This window comes from Gopherus flavomarginatus, chromosome 8 (genome assembly GCF_025201925.1).
Source record: "Gopherus flavomarginatus isolate rGopFla2 chromosome 8, rGopFla2.mat.asm, whole genome shotgun sequence".
NCBI classification, from domain to species: Eukaryota; Metazoa; Chordata; order Testudines; family Testudinidae; genus Gopherus; species Gopherus flavomarginatus.
In genome coordinates, this window is record NC_066624.1 from 65,969,126 (window position 1) to 65,982,633 (window position 13,508).

At 49.5% G+C, this 13,508-nt stretch overlaps 1 protein-coding gene across 4 annotated transcripts in view; it reads right to left on the reverse strand.

Annotated features, from left to right (window-relative positions):
• Positions 1 to 13,508, reverse strand: part of NGEF (neuronal guanine nucleotide exchange factor) — a 127,186-nt gene that overhangs the window by 45,954 nt on the left and 67,724 nt on the right. For 2 of the 4 annotated variants that reach the window (XM_050965316.1, XM_050965318.1), the window contains exons 4-5: positions 11,298 to 11,516; positions 9,504 to 9,646 (exon numbers count right to left, since the gene is read on the reverse strand). In XM_050965316.1, the coding sequence (XP_050821273.1) occupies positions 9,504 to 9,646; positions 11,298 to 11,516 (362 nt within the window). The remainder of the gene's footprint in view (positions 1 to 9,503; positions 9,647 to 11,297; positions 11,517 to 13,508) is intronic. The other 2 variants (XM_050965319.1, XM_050965320.1) reach the window with 1 other exon arrangement.

Sequence of the window (13,508 nt, forward strand, 5' to 3'; positions counted from 1 at the left end):
ATAAAACCCCTGAGGCAAGGAGAGAGAACTCTGAGGCTAAAGAAGGACAAATTCCAGACTACACACACAAGGTGTGGGAAAAGTCTTATCCCAAGAGATGATGCATGTCCAGCTAGAGGCGCACTGTGTAATAAGTGCATAAAATGTGCACATTTTGCATCTGTTTTCACACCAAAGCAGTCAGGGAGTTGACTCATATTACAGAGGATCAAGAGCCATTTTTTCCAGGCTCTAGCTCTTGTATTGACATAGAGGCTGCCTGGAGAGTAAAATTGAATATTCATAGCAAGACAATTGACTTAGGAGCTGCCCTCACCAGTCATCTCAGAAGGGATTCACAATAACCTTTAACCCCTCCCAGAGCTGAAGTCACCTGACACAGATCTGAGTAGCCATGGAGGTATTCTTAATTGCATGAACCAGTTTATCAGAACTAGTTTACAAAGATAGAAGTTTTGCATTCAAGTGTATGTGATCAAAGGACCACAGACCAATACCCTTCTCAGCCGCAGTGTGGCAGCCATGATGGGTTTAGTTAGAAAGGTAGATGAACTTAATGGAATATTTGGTGATATTGGGATTTTGAAAGGCGATCCAGTACAAAGAAACTTGAGACAACGCTGAACCATACAGTGTACATACCCCTTGCCGGATTCTTATCTATTACTTCATAAAGTGGAAAATGAGTTAGAGAGAATGGTGTGGATGGGCATAATTGAGAAAATTGCTGAGCCAACAGCATAGTGTGCCACAATACTACCCGTTATAAAGAAAAATGGAAAAATATGAATGTGTGGATCTTAAAGGACTTAATGAAGCAGTCCCAACATTGCATGACTTCCTCCCAAAAGTGAAAGGAGGTACAGAATTCTCATAGCTGATTCTGGCAAATTAGCCAAAGAAAGGGCTAAACTGACTACATTTATCACATCCTTTGGGAGATTTTGTTTTCAAAGATTATCTTTTGGGATTACCAGTGCACCTGAAATTTTCCAAAGAAAGATGGTAGAACTGTTAATGAACACAAATGGAGTTGTAGGTTTCATGGGTGATATTCCGATATATACGGATCTTCATTGAGGGTTTTGTTGTGTCCTTTCACTGAAGTCCTAAACCTAAGCAGTCAGTTTAGACCAGGGGTCGGCAACCTTTCAGAAGTGGTGTGCCGAGTCTTCATGTTATCACTCTAATTTTAACCTTTTTAGAAGGTCTCTTTCTATAAGTCTATAATATATAACTAAACTATTGTTGTATGTAAAGTAAATAAGGTTTTTAAAATGTTTAAGAAGCTTCATTTAAAATTAAATTAAAATGCAGAGCCCCCCCGGACCAGTGGCCAGGACCCAGGCAGTGTGAGTGCCACTGAAAATCAGCTCGTGTGCTACCTTCGGCACACGTGCCATAGGTTGCCTACCCCTGGTCTAGACTGAAGCTAAACAAGGAAAAGTGCATTTTCTGCATGCCCCAAATCAAGTTTCTGGGACAGACAATGAACAAAAATGGAATCAATCCTAGTCTTGAGAAAGTGAAAGCAATTCAAGAATTGACTGCACCAATGAATGTACTAGAACTGAGAGGTACACCAGGGATGATAAATTATCTTGGTCAATACCCACAAGACCTTTCTACAGTGCAAAACCACTGAATGAACTGTTGAAGTCCAACACATCGTGCCTATGGGTGCCAAATCAAAAAACTGCCTTCAAAAAGGTAAAAAAGTATCTCAACAGCTTCAGTTCCCAATTACTATGATGTCAGCAAACCCACAGTGATAACACACCATAAACAGCTTGTAACACTCATCAATGGAAAAGATCTTGATCAAGCACCTCTGAGATGCAAATGTCTATTGCTAAGATTAATGTAATTTAACTCAATTGCTAGATGTATTCCTGGGAAAAATCTAGTAGCAGCGGACGCTCTGTCACGGAGGCCAGCATCGCACTCAGCTACGTGTAAGTTTGAAGATGACGTAAAGGCATATGTATATATTGTGGACACATACAAACCAGTGTCAGAAAAAAGACTATTTCTGCTACAGAAAGCAACCTTGACAGACACGCAACTTCAGGAAGTTCTAAGTTGCATTGGGACAGCTGGCCCAAGTATCAAAAGGATACTAAGGAAGTGACAAAAGACTTCAGCAAGTCAAATGGACTCATGATTAAAGGCAACTTATCGTCATTCCAAATAAAATGAGAGGAGAAATCCTAAACCTCATCCATGAAGAACATCAAGAATTAAATGCCATAAACAGGCTAACCAGTCAGTGTGGTGGCCAAGCATCAGCAAAGACATAAAGTATCTGCATGTGAACATTGTAAAACTAACAGAAAAATAAAACACAAAGAACCTTGAATAACAACATCCCTACCTGACAGACCTTGAAAGAGACTAGCTGCAGATTTATTAAAATTCAGGGGACATCATTACCGAGTATCATGGTCTGTTTTTTCAGGTATACAGAAATAATGAACTTCAAAGACAGTATGACCGTGTAAATACTGTAAATGGTAAGAATGTAGAACAGGGGTGGGCAAACTACGGCACACAAGCTGGATCTGGCCCATCAGGGCTTTGGATCTGGCCCACAGGACTGTCACCCCGTGGCGCCATGGGCCCACGCCGCTCCCAGAAGTGGCCAGCACCACGTCCTTGTGGCCGCGAGGGGGGATGGGAGGCAGAGGGCTCCGCATGCTAACCCTGCCTGCAGGGACCGCCCCCTGCAGCTCCCATTGGCCGGGAATGGGGAACAGCAGCCAATGGGAGTTTTGGGGGAGGTACCCGCAGGCAAGGGCAGCGCGCAGAGCCCTCTGTCCCCCAGGGGGCCACAGGGACGTGGTGCCAGCCGCTGCTGGAGCGGCGCGGGGCCAGGGCAGCCAGGTAGCATGCCTTAGCCCCACTGCACACAGCTGCCACCCCAGAGCTGCTCAAGGTAAGAGGCTCTGGGCTGGAGCCCGCACTTCGAACCCCTCCTCCATCCCACACCCCAGTCCCCTGCCATGAGCCCCCTAGCCCGCCGCCGCACCACTCCTGCACCCCAACACCCTGCCTGAGCCCCCTGCCGCACCTGGCACCCCTCCTGCACCCCAATCCCCTGCCCTGAGCCACCTGCTGCATCCCACACCCCTCCTGCACCCCAGCCCCCTGCCCTGGGCCATCTGCTGCACCCCATACCCCTCCTGCACCCTAACCCCCTGCCCTGAACCCCCAACTCCCTTTGCATCCCTCCCTGCACCCCTGCCCTGAGCCCCCCCACACTCTGCACCCCAATCTCCTGCCCTGAGTCCCCTCCACCACCCCACCTCCCTCCTGCACCCCAACCTCCTGCCCTGAACCCCTTCCTGCACACCGTACCACCTCCCACACCCCGCACTCCCTCCTGCACCCCAACTCCCTGCTCCAGCCCTACACTCATGGCCCTGCATGCTATTTCCCCACCCAGATGTGGCCCTCGGGCCAAAAAGAACATAAAGGGGGAGATGTAATGGAATGCTAAACTGTTCAGCCACTAGGTGGCACTGTCTATAAAAAACTGATTTTAAACGAACCTCAGACATACCTGACAGAACATTAAAGGCTCTTATGATGAACACAGCTGGTGCGTGCGTATAAGCAAGCTCTATGACCAGTCCATATCTGGTACAGAACAACATGACAGGTACTGCGACTCCTCAGCACATTCACTCACAGCACATACAGAGCACAGTGAGGCAGGAGGAGGGATAAGAGACAACACAACTCAAGACCGAAATGTTTGGGTTGTTTTCAGACTCAACCTTAACCCCACACTTGTAGTCAGGTCCTGTTGGGTTAGATTGCAAGGCTCTACAACAGAGTATTGTTCTCAGAGATTCAGCTCATAATATGTCTCTCCACTGGTTACAGTTTCCTTTCCCCCTTTACCACAATGTTTTATCCGTTTAATTTATGTTATCTAATTTAGACTGTAAACTCCCATGGGCAAGGATCTCGTCCTCTTCTATGCCTATAAAAGAAAAATCCCACTAACGGAGATATAGGAATAATTAACCTACTGCAGCTGACCCTTGTGCAGTCTGTGACTGATGGCAATCTTTCTCCTAAAGAGTACAACAGGGGTGCAGGCAAGTACATCTTACACACATCAGTTTGCAGATTTTTAGCTTCCTCAGAGCAGCATTTCTTGTAGCTGGGTAGGAAGGATGGTCCAGTGCCTAAGGCTGGACTGGAACTTGGGAAGTCTCACTGGGTTCTTGGCTCAACCGCAGACTCCCTGTAGTACCTTGCACAAGTCACTTAATCTACCCTGAGCCTCAGCTCCCCATCTGTAAAAATGTAATACTCTACCTCACAGAGGTATTGTGAAAATAAAATCCATTATGATTTGAGATGCTCAGACACTAAGGTAATGAGGGCCATATAAGTACCTAGATTGATATTTGGCAATGAGGTTGTTTTGGTGTCTAGCACTGTTTTTACATCTTTATCAAGCATTTCATTAACACATTGTCACTAAATTAAGACTATAATAGCACATCTGCCTTTGGAGATTAGTAGAAATGCAGCAGGAAGTAGACAACAGATCAGGCAGCATGTATGCACATTTAAAACTGTTCACTACGGTCCCTGAACTATACCTAAAATTCAGCTGTTTTGTCTGACAAATATTGTCTGACTTCTTCTGACATCTAGCTTACTCAAGCTTTCTCAATGCCTTGATCCAAGTTTTCCATAGCATCCTTCAAGGCTCAGCCTCTTCTCATCAATAACCCTATACTTAACTGCAGACTTCTCCTGCTCCTGGTAAATGTCCTCAGTGGTCCAAGTAGCCTCCTCACTACCAACTGTAGGGTTTTGCCTGATAGCTTATCAGAATCTCTAGCAGATTTCCCATGATGGCCCATTACAGGCTTCAGCCTTCTCTCCCCTCTGGAACTCCGATGTCCTGGAGCATCTCTTCTAGGCTGCCAAAATATCAAAGCCTGGACTGTTCAACAACATGGCTTTCTAAGTCACTATTTGGACTTTATACTGGATTGCCACATACCAATGCTTTGTTAAAGTGGAGCTAAAGCTGCTGCTGTACAGCAGAGCCACCTTATCCTTTCATGCCTCCAGAATATGGAACTCCAAAACCCAAACATGGGGAAAATCAGGAAATGCTCAGTTACACCCTCCACCCCCAACCCCAACGTATTCCTTAAAAGAACATGTTATGCTTAAAAAAACCAAAACCCTTCAACCTTGAGAGAACCAGTTAAGGTAACCCTTCCCACATAAGAAACCCCAACAATCTTAAATCCGCCCCAGATGGAAACCACAAGAAACTCAGAATGTCAGCGTACCTCATCCCTTCATAACATACATTGCCAGTACAGATGTGTGTCTAACACAACTATACAATAAGACTCTGATTTGTATAACCTCACAAGTCTTTCAGTGTGGTCTGTATATTTCCGTTGGCCTAGCAATGTTTCTTTTTTTTATGTGTGAGAGAATTTTAGAGAGGATGTTAAATTAAGCTTTACATAGAAACTTAGCTATACAGCCTTAACTGTAGAGCAGCTATCAGCTGCTCCATAATTAAAGACAAAAAAAACCATTTATGAAACCAGTTAGGGTTGCTCAGTGACCACAGTTAAATTACCTACCACATAATTTAAAAAACTTAAGCACCTAAAGACAAGGAGATCAATAGCTAAGTAAATCATATATTTTACACTGACCATCTAAGTTACTCTCATCAAGTACAAAGATGTGCATTTTATCATAACACAACCTTAACTCTGACCTATGGATTTTGGGGTTATATTTTACATATTTTTGTTATCTACATTTCAGGAACTATTACCTTATAAAGAGAATCCGATAAATATATTCACTGATTATTATGCTTTAATAATGTACTTATTTGGTGGGGTTTTTTGAGAGTTAAGTTGTATATGCTGGGCAAGTGTCCACTTATTTAAAATATCAAACAAATATAAAAGCCATTGAAGTCTCCAAATTATACATTCAGCTAAGAATATATGCCCAGGGTGCAGGGCCGGCTCTAGCCATTTCGCCGCCCCAAGCACGGCGGCACGCTGCGGGGGGCGCTCTGCCACTCACCGGTCCCGCGGCTCTGGTGGATCTCCCGCAGACGTGGCTGCGGAGGGTCCGCTGGTCCCGTGGTTCAGGTGGACCTCCCGCTGGCGTGGACCCTACGCAGGCACGCCTGCGGGAGGTCCACCGGAGCTGCCTGCCACCCTCCCGGCAACCGGCAGAGCACCCCCTGCGGCATGCTGCCCCAAGCACCTGTTTGGCGCGCTGGGGCCTGGAGCTGGCCCTGCCAGGGTGGCCAAACTTACTGATCCTCTGAGCCGCTGTCATAAACAGATAGTTAAGGGTTAATGTCTCTTTTACCTGTAAAGGGTTACAAGCAGTGAACCTGGACCACCTGACCAGAGGACCAATCAGAAAACAAGATACTTTCAAATCTCGGTGGAGGGAAGTCTTTGTTTTGTGTTGGTTGTTTGTCGGTTGTTCTCTCTGGGTTCTGAGAGTAACCAGATGTACCTACAGGCTCTCTAATTTTCTATTCAAATAGTAAGTACCAGTAGAAGGCGGTTTAGTCTTTTTGATTGTTTTCTTTATTTGCAAATGTGTATTTTGCTGGAAGGATTTTAATTTGTATTTGTGCTGGGGGGAAGGCTTCTCTCTAGTGTCTATAAGCTGAAAGACCCTGTAACCCTTACCATCTTAATTACAGAGACAACTTTTCCTTTTTCCTTTCTTTTATTAAAAACTTTTCTTTTTTTAAGACCTGATTGATTTTTTCCCCTTGTTGAGGCTCAAGGGAATTGAGTCTGTACTCACCAGGGAATTGGTGGGAGACAGGGAGAGAAAGAGGAGGGGAGAAGGTGGATTTCCCTTTGTTGTAAGATTCAAGGAGTTTGAATCACAGTGATCTTCCAGGGTAACCCAGGGAGGGAAAGCCTGGGAGAGGCAACAGTGGGGGAAAGGGTTTACTTTCCTTGTGTTAAGATCCAGGGGGTCTGGGTCTTAGGGTCCCCAGGGAAGGTTTTGGGGGGACCAGAGTGTACCAGGCACTCCAAGAGCTGGTTGGTGGCAGCACTACAGGATCTAAGCTGGTAATTAAGCTTAGAGGAATTCATGCTGGTACCCCATCTTTTGGACTCTAAGGTTCAGAGTGGGAATTTATACCATGACAGCCGCATACAACAATCTTCAGAAGTTCAAGAGCTGGGGAGCACCTGCTGGGGATCGAGGCTTCAACCCTGCGGTGGAGTGGTGGGGCTAGCGGCTTCTGCCCTGCGGGGAGGGGGATCTTGGGTCTTCAGCTCCAGAGGAGATGCCTGTCTGTACTCGGGCTTCAGCCTTGCAGGGATGGGGGGGTCTCAGGGCTTCTGCTTCACAGGAGGTGTCTGTCTGGGTTCGGGGTTCAGCCCTGAAAGGGGAGGGGGGCCTCAAAGATTCAACCTCAAAGGAGGCGTCTGTCCGGGCTCGGGGCTTCAGCCCTGCTCCTGCTGAAGCCCCAAGCCCCAGCAGGCACACCCTGCAGGGTTGAAGCCGGGAGACCCACTCCCTGCTTGGCAGAAACCAGAAGTGACACCTGGGAGGGCCCATTGAATCACATACCATCCCCCAGATTTTTGCCAGGATTTGATGGCCCTGCTCAGTCACTTGGTGCCACTGGGCCCCCTCCCTGCACAGCAGCTGCTGGAGCTGGCAAGGTGGGCGCTGCAGTCATGGGGAGAGGCAGTGGCAAACAACTGGGATCTGCAGGGAGGACCGTTCAGGGTAAGTGGGGAGTGTGAGGGGGCATGACTCAAGCTGTTAGAGGGGGACAAACCTCATCAGGTACCAGTCGCCATGGCAGAAGCTCCTAGCCCCACCATCCTGCCATAGGGCAGAATCCCTTAGCTTTGCCCCCCAGTCTGGTAGGCAGAGAATGGGAGGATGTGGGGGGCTCCGTGAGCCGCATTTTAACTGGAAAAGAGCTGCATGTGGCTCTTGGCCACCCCGATATATGCAATTTTGTATTCCTGATATTCTCATACTTTCCTTCCTCCTTCTGTCCACACCCCTACTTGTGTTGCATTTTCTTCCTAGTTACGCCCCAATCCTGAAAACTGATTTATGTGAGTGGACACACACAGCCTGACAAAGCCACTGAGGTTCCACACAGGTGCAATATTCCATCCACATGAATCAGTTACAAGATCAGATCTTTAGTTTATAATCTCTTTCAGGCAGGGACTGTCTTTCTTATAGTATGTTTGTTCAGCCCCAGCACAATGAGGTGCTGATTCAAATTGGTGCCTCTGGGTGCTACTGTAATCCAAATAATATGCTTAATAGGAAAGTGTATTTATAATAAAGTTAAGTAAATATGTGGATTTGCATTTGAGGTTGAATGTGTATATACATAATGTGTTGTTTTTTCAAAAGGGTTTTATGTTAAGTTTGTATTTTGAGATTTTTGTTGAAAGAACAGTATTTATTTAGCTTTAGTGTAAAAGTGGCTGTGTTGCAATCCTGGTCCATGCTCCTATCCCCAGGAAGACCTGGAGGAGATAGGAATCTCCCACTGCTTCCTGTAGGGACGAGCAACTGGATTGCATGAACTGAAAGGGTTTGCCTTTAGATATCTTTGGCCTGTAGGCACTTTTTGATTGTTTTTATTTGGTCTTTTCCTTATCTATCTCTGTGGAGTAGCCAGGGTGGAAGAAAAGCACACTAAATCAGCAATTGCTAGAGCATCTGGAAAATGGGAGTGGGGGGAATACCCCAATTTAGTTTTCAAAAAGGTAGCAAAGATGTCTTGTTTCTTCATTTTTTTTTTTATGTTTGTCTATTTATATGTCTAGTCTATTTAAATGTCAGCTCTTTGGGGCAGGGACTGTTTCTTGCTGTCCCTGCACCGCCCTTAGCACAGCAGGGTCCTGGTAAGGCCTCTTGGTGCTACTCTATCATAAATGACTGATGATAATAAACCATGTTCGGATCCAGTGAAGATCTGGATTGATGGCTGATGAGGAGCTCACTCCTGTGGGGAGCTTTTTCCACTTCTTGTGCCCTCAAACCTTGAGGGCAGCAGAGGGTAGCATATGACTGCTGTTGGGGGGGTTAGTTTTTGCTCTCCAATTATTGCTGCTTTCAAGGTTCAGGCAACCTGAACACTAAGGAGCTAATATCCAGGAGAATCTTAAATGGATGGTTTCTTTAACTAATACAAATTCTGCCTCAAGATTAAAAGGCTAGAAAATAACCTACTTGAACCATTTCTTACAAATTTCAGGCCAAATTGTTTTATGTAAATATGTTTTATGTAAATGTTTGAACCATTTTCTCTTATTTATATTCAGTGTCTTCACTCATCAGAAATGCATGAGCAAAGACTTCACACTCTAGAAATCTAGGAACATTACCTGGGTTAATAGGGGCAGTATTTCTGTCAGACAGTACAATGCCTTGGGCAGCCCATAAATTTATGGCATAACAAACATGGCCCTTACCTATTTGTTCAATGAGGGTTTTCCAGGAGTCAGTTGTCATGGGGTGGATCATTTGCAGGGTTTCAGAGAGAGCAGCTGGGCACTCTGGGACCACAGGGCTCTCATCAGGGATAAGCACTAGTCCGGTCGTGGAAGGGGATTCTCTTTGGGAGAGAAATATATAGTATACAGTCAGGCATTGTCAATCGACCTGCCCTCAGCCCAAGCATTTGAATCACCCAGTTTCCACATACACTAGTGGGCTCTGGCACTTACCAACATCAGTGGCCAGCAAGACACACTATTTAGGGACCCTGACTGTGTTTTTTTCAAAACTGCTCTACGATTCACCTCCATAGGGCAGGCACACTCCTTCCGCTCCAAAAAAACTCCTATGTGCCACAGGGGCTGTCTTTGAGCACTGAGCGTGGAGGCTTTGGCCCTGCAGGAGAGCAGTAACCTCCCCTGATTCCACCCAGAGCTGAGGTATGAGATCCCATCACCGACTGAGCTTAGCGCTGTGCAAGGATAGAGCCAGCCTCAGAGCAGAGAGGTAGGGGTGTGTGTGTGTGTGCGTGTGTGAAAGAGAGAGAGACTGGCTGGGGTTCAGCTCAGGCCTGTATAGAGTAGGGAGGACAGAGGATGAATGCAGCTCGGTTCCAATACATGGAAGGAGGCAGGAAGAAGGGATGCTGAGAGTTCAGTCACATACCCTGGTGTAGGGAGAGGGGACAGGAATCGGTTCCAGCTGGAGTTCAGCCTGGATTGGTACAGGGAGATGGGGGGGAGAAATGGGGATGAGTCTGGTTGGTGGGAGGGATGTTGGGGGGGGGGAGTGTGATGGAAATCAGCCCCAGTTGATGCATAGGTATGGGGGGGAGGGGATATGATGATCAGTTCTGGTTGTGTGTGTGTGGTGGGGAGTGGAATGGAGATCAACACCATGTCAGTAAGGGGGTGGAGGAGGGCTGGAGGTCAGCCAGGTGGTGCAGAGGAGAAAGTGCAGAGAGTGGAGATCAGCCCGGGTTGGGTTGGGGCAGGGGCAGGCGGTAGAAAGCAGACCCGGACAGGGCAGTGGGATGGGGAGTTGTGGAGAACAGCCCCGGGCGGGGCAGGGGGGCTGGGGTGCGGGGGGGGGGATTGGAGAACAGCCCCGGGCGGGGCAGGGGGGCTGGAGTGGGGGGGAATTAGAGAACAGCCCCGGGCGGGACAGGGGGGTTGGGGCAGGTTGGAGAACAACCCCGGGCGGGGCAGAGGGGCTTGGGTGCGGGGGGGATTGGAGAACAGCCCCGGGCGGGGCAGGGGGATTGGGGTGCTGGGGAGGCGTTGGACAACAGCCCCGGGCGGGGGTATTGGGATGCCGGGGGGGGCACTGGAGAACAGCCCCGGGCGGGGGTATTGGGATGCCGGGGGGGGGAAATGGAGAACAGCCCCGGGCGGGGGTATTGGGGTGCTGGGGGGTGGAGAACAGCCCCGGGCGGGGGTATTGGGGTGCTGGGGGGTGGAGAACAGCCCCGGGCGGGGCAGGGGGATTGGGGCGCGGGGGGATTGGAGAACAGCCTCGGGCGGGGCAGGGGGATTGGGGTGCTGAGGGGGTGGAGAACAGCCCCGGGCGGGGCTGGGGCAGGTTGGAGAACAGCCCCGGGCAGGGCAGGGGGATTGGGGGGGGGGTTGGAGGGTCCGAGCCCGCGAGTAACCGCGCTCGGGCTCAGAGGAGGGACGCTAGCCCGGCGGGGGGCCGCCTGCAGGCGGGAAGGGGTGAGTGGGTCCCGCGGCGGGGCGCCCCCTCCTCGCCGTCAACCCCCTGCCCCTCACCTGCCGGCCGGGCGGGCTCCGGCCGCGCTCTCCGCCGAGCCGTCGCGGTCCAGGGCGCAGGCGGCGCTGAGCGCCGCAGCCAGCAGCTCCATGTGAGGCTGTGATAGCGGCGGCGGCGAGTCGGGCTCCGAGCGGCGGCTGCCGAGCGACTCCGCAGGCTGCGCGGGGTTGGGGGAGGCCGGGCGGTTGCCACGGCAACGGGGGTAGGAAGGCAGCAGTCTGCGCGGGAGGGAGATGGAGACCTGCAGCGTGCGCGGGGGAGGGACCCCGGCCCGGCTAGAGCCCCCGGGCCACCGGCCGCCCCACAGAGTCCCCCGGACTCCGACTGCCCCTCCCCCGAGCCTCCCAGACACTGACCGGCTCCCCCGGAGTCTCCCGGACACCGACTGCCCCCCCGCACCCCTGGGAGACCGACCGGCCCCCCCAGAGCTCCCGAGCCTACCTAGAACCCCCGGGAGACGGACGGCCCCTCGTGAGATGACTGGCTCCCCCCAGAACCCCGCCTCCCGGCCCGGCTAGAACCCCCAGGAGATGGACCAGGTCCCCAGATGCCCCACAGCCCAGCTAGCGCCCCCAGGAAATGGACCATCCTGGCGAGAGCTACACTCCTCCAGCAGTCCCCTACACCCCCCTGAGGTAGCGCCTGCCCCGAGCTTCCCACAGCTGCACGCCTTTCCCAGGAGCACCCCTGAGAGAGCACTGCCCTCCTCAGAGCCCTCTCCTCTGGGTATATCGCCCAGAGGTAGACATCCCCCCCCCCGCCAGAGGTCCCTGCCACCCCCCCTTTCCAGCAGCCACCATCCCTTTCCCCAGCCAGATCTCAGTGATGTGTGCACCCACCCACCCCTTACTGCCTCCAGCCCAGCGCACTCACAGAGGACCTCTCCCTAGCCCCTCAAACTCAGAGCACAGGTCTCCCGCTCACACATAGAGGTGTCCCCTACCCCTTGCTTCCTTCAGTTTAGGGCACAGAACCTCTCTTCCCCCTTTGTCTGCACCTCACGCCCTGGAGCAAAGAGAGCGTGGCCAGTGAGTGTTTTGGAGGGGAAGTGTAGCATTTTTGGATTACTCCCAGATTTGGTGCATATTGTGCATTTCTTCTACTGAAAGCACATTCTGAGATGGAGGATAGACTCAAATAATTCCCTCCTCCAGTCGCTGATCCTAGGGACTTTTTCCTCAAATCCACATTACCTCACAGACAGAACAATTACCTTCCTCCCCAATACAGGGGATTTTGCACCTTTCTTCCCTGCACCTCCCTCTCTACCTAAGAATTGTCAGCTTTACAGAGTGTTGTATTTTTTTTGTTTTTTTTTTTGCTCAGACAATAAATATCAATATTTTCAGCACTCTAAAATCTGTCTTCATTCAGGTAATCTTTATGCTACCTCAAGGTTGACTCCCCTTGAACTTTAGCATACAGTCACACCCCTCTGATTAATTTGAAAACTTGTGGACAGGCTGGGTGCTGCTCTGCCACAACTTGTTAACTCCCAAGAGAAAAAGGTAATTCATACCAAATTAAATCTGAGGATTTGAACAGGAAATTCTCAGCCAAGTTTCCCAGACAAACTTTAACTTACCCCTTTGCATATATAAATGTGGCTTTTTTCAATACATAATCATACAATTTAGGCAATAATAATGAAATCCATATGAGGATCTCAATGTATAGATAAAGGCAGATTTTATTTTCTAGTATACTGTATTATTTCCCAAATAATGCAACAGGATAATTTGGCCCAACTTCTTCTAGTTACACTGGTATAAACCCAGAAAGACTCAACTGACCACCACTGGACACCATCTGGGTTTACAATGGTTGTCACACACATCCCTGATAGAGCCCCTCTTGGCTTGAAACTCCAGGCTGCTGTGTTGGAGAGGGGACCCAAAACACTAGATTAATGTGCTCTTAAGCTTCCCTTTGGCAGAATAGGTTGTAGCACTCTCTCTGCCCTTGGCATTATTAGCACATTTCCTGAGCAGAGGCAGGCTGTTACCCCTTTATGGAAATTGGATCTCATAGCCTAGCTGCCCTCTGCGCCCCCAGGACCAATGGTGACCCACTCCCAGACCCCCTAGTAGCTTACGCACATCCTTTCCCAGAGTTCCATCCATGGTTGCTCTAGTAGGTTTATAGTTTAACTCTTGCGGGGACATGTATTGGTGAAGCAAATAGACACACAGATAGACTTTAGAAAGTTT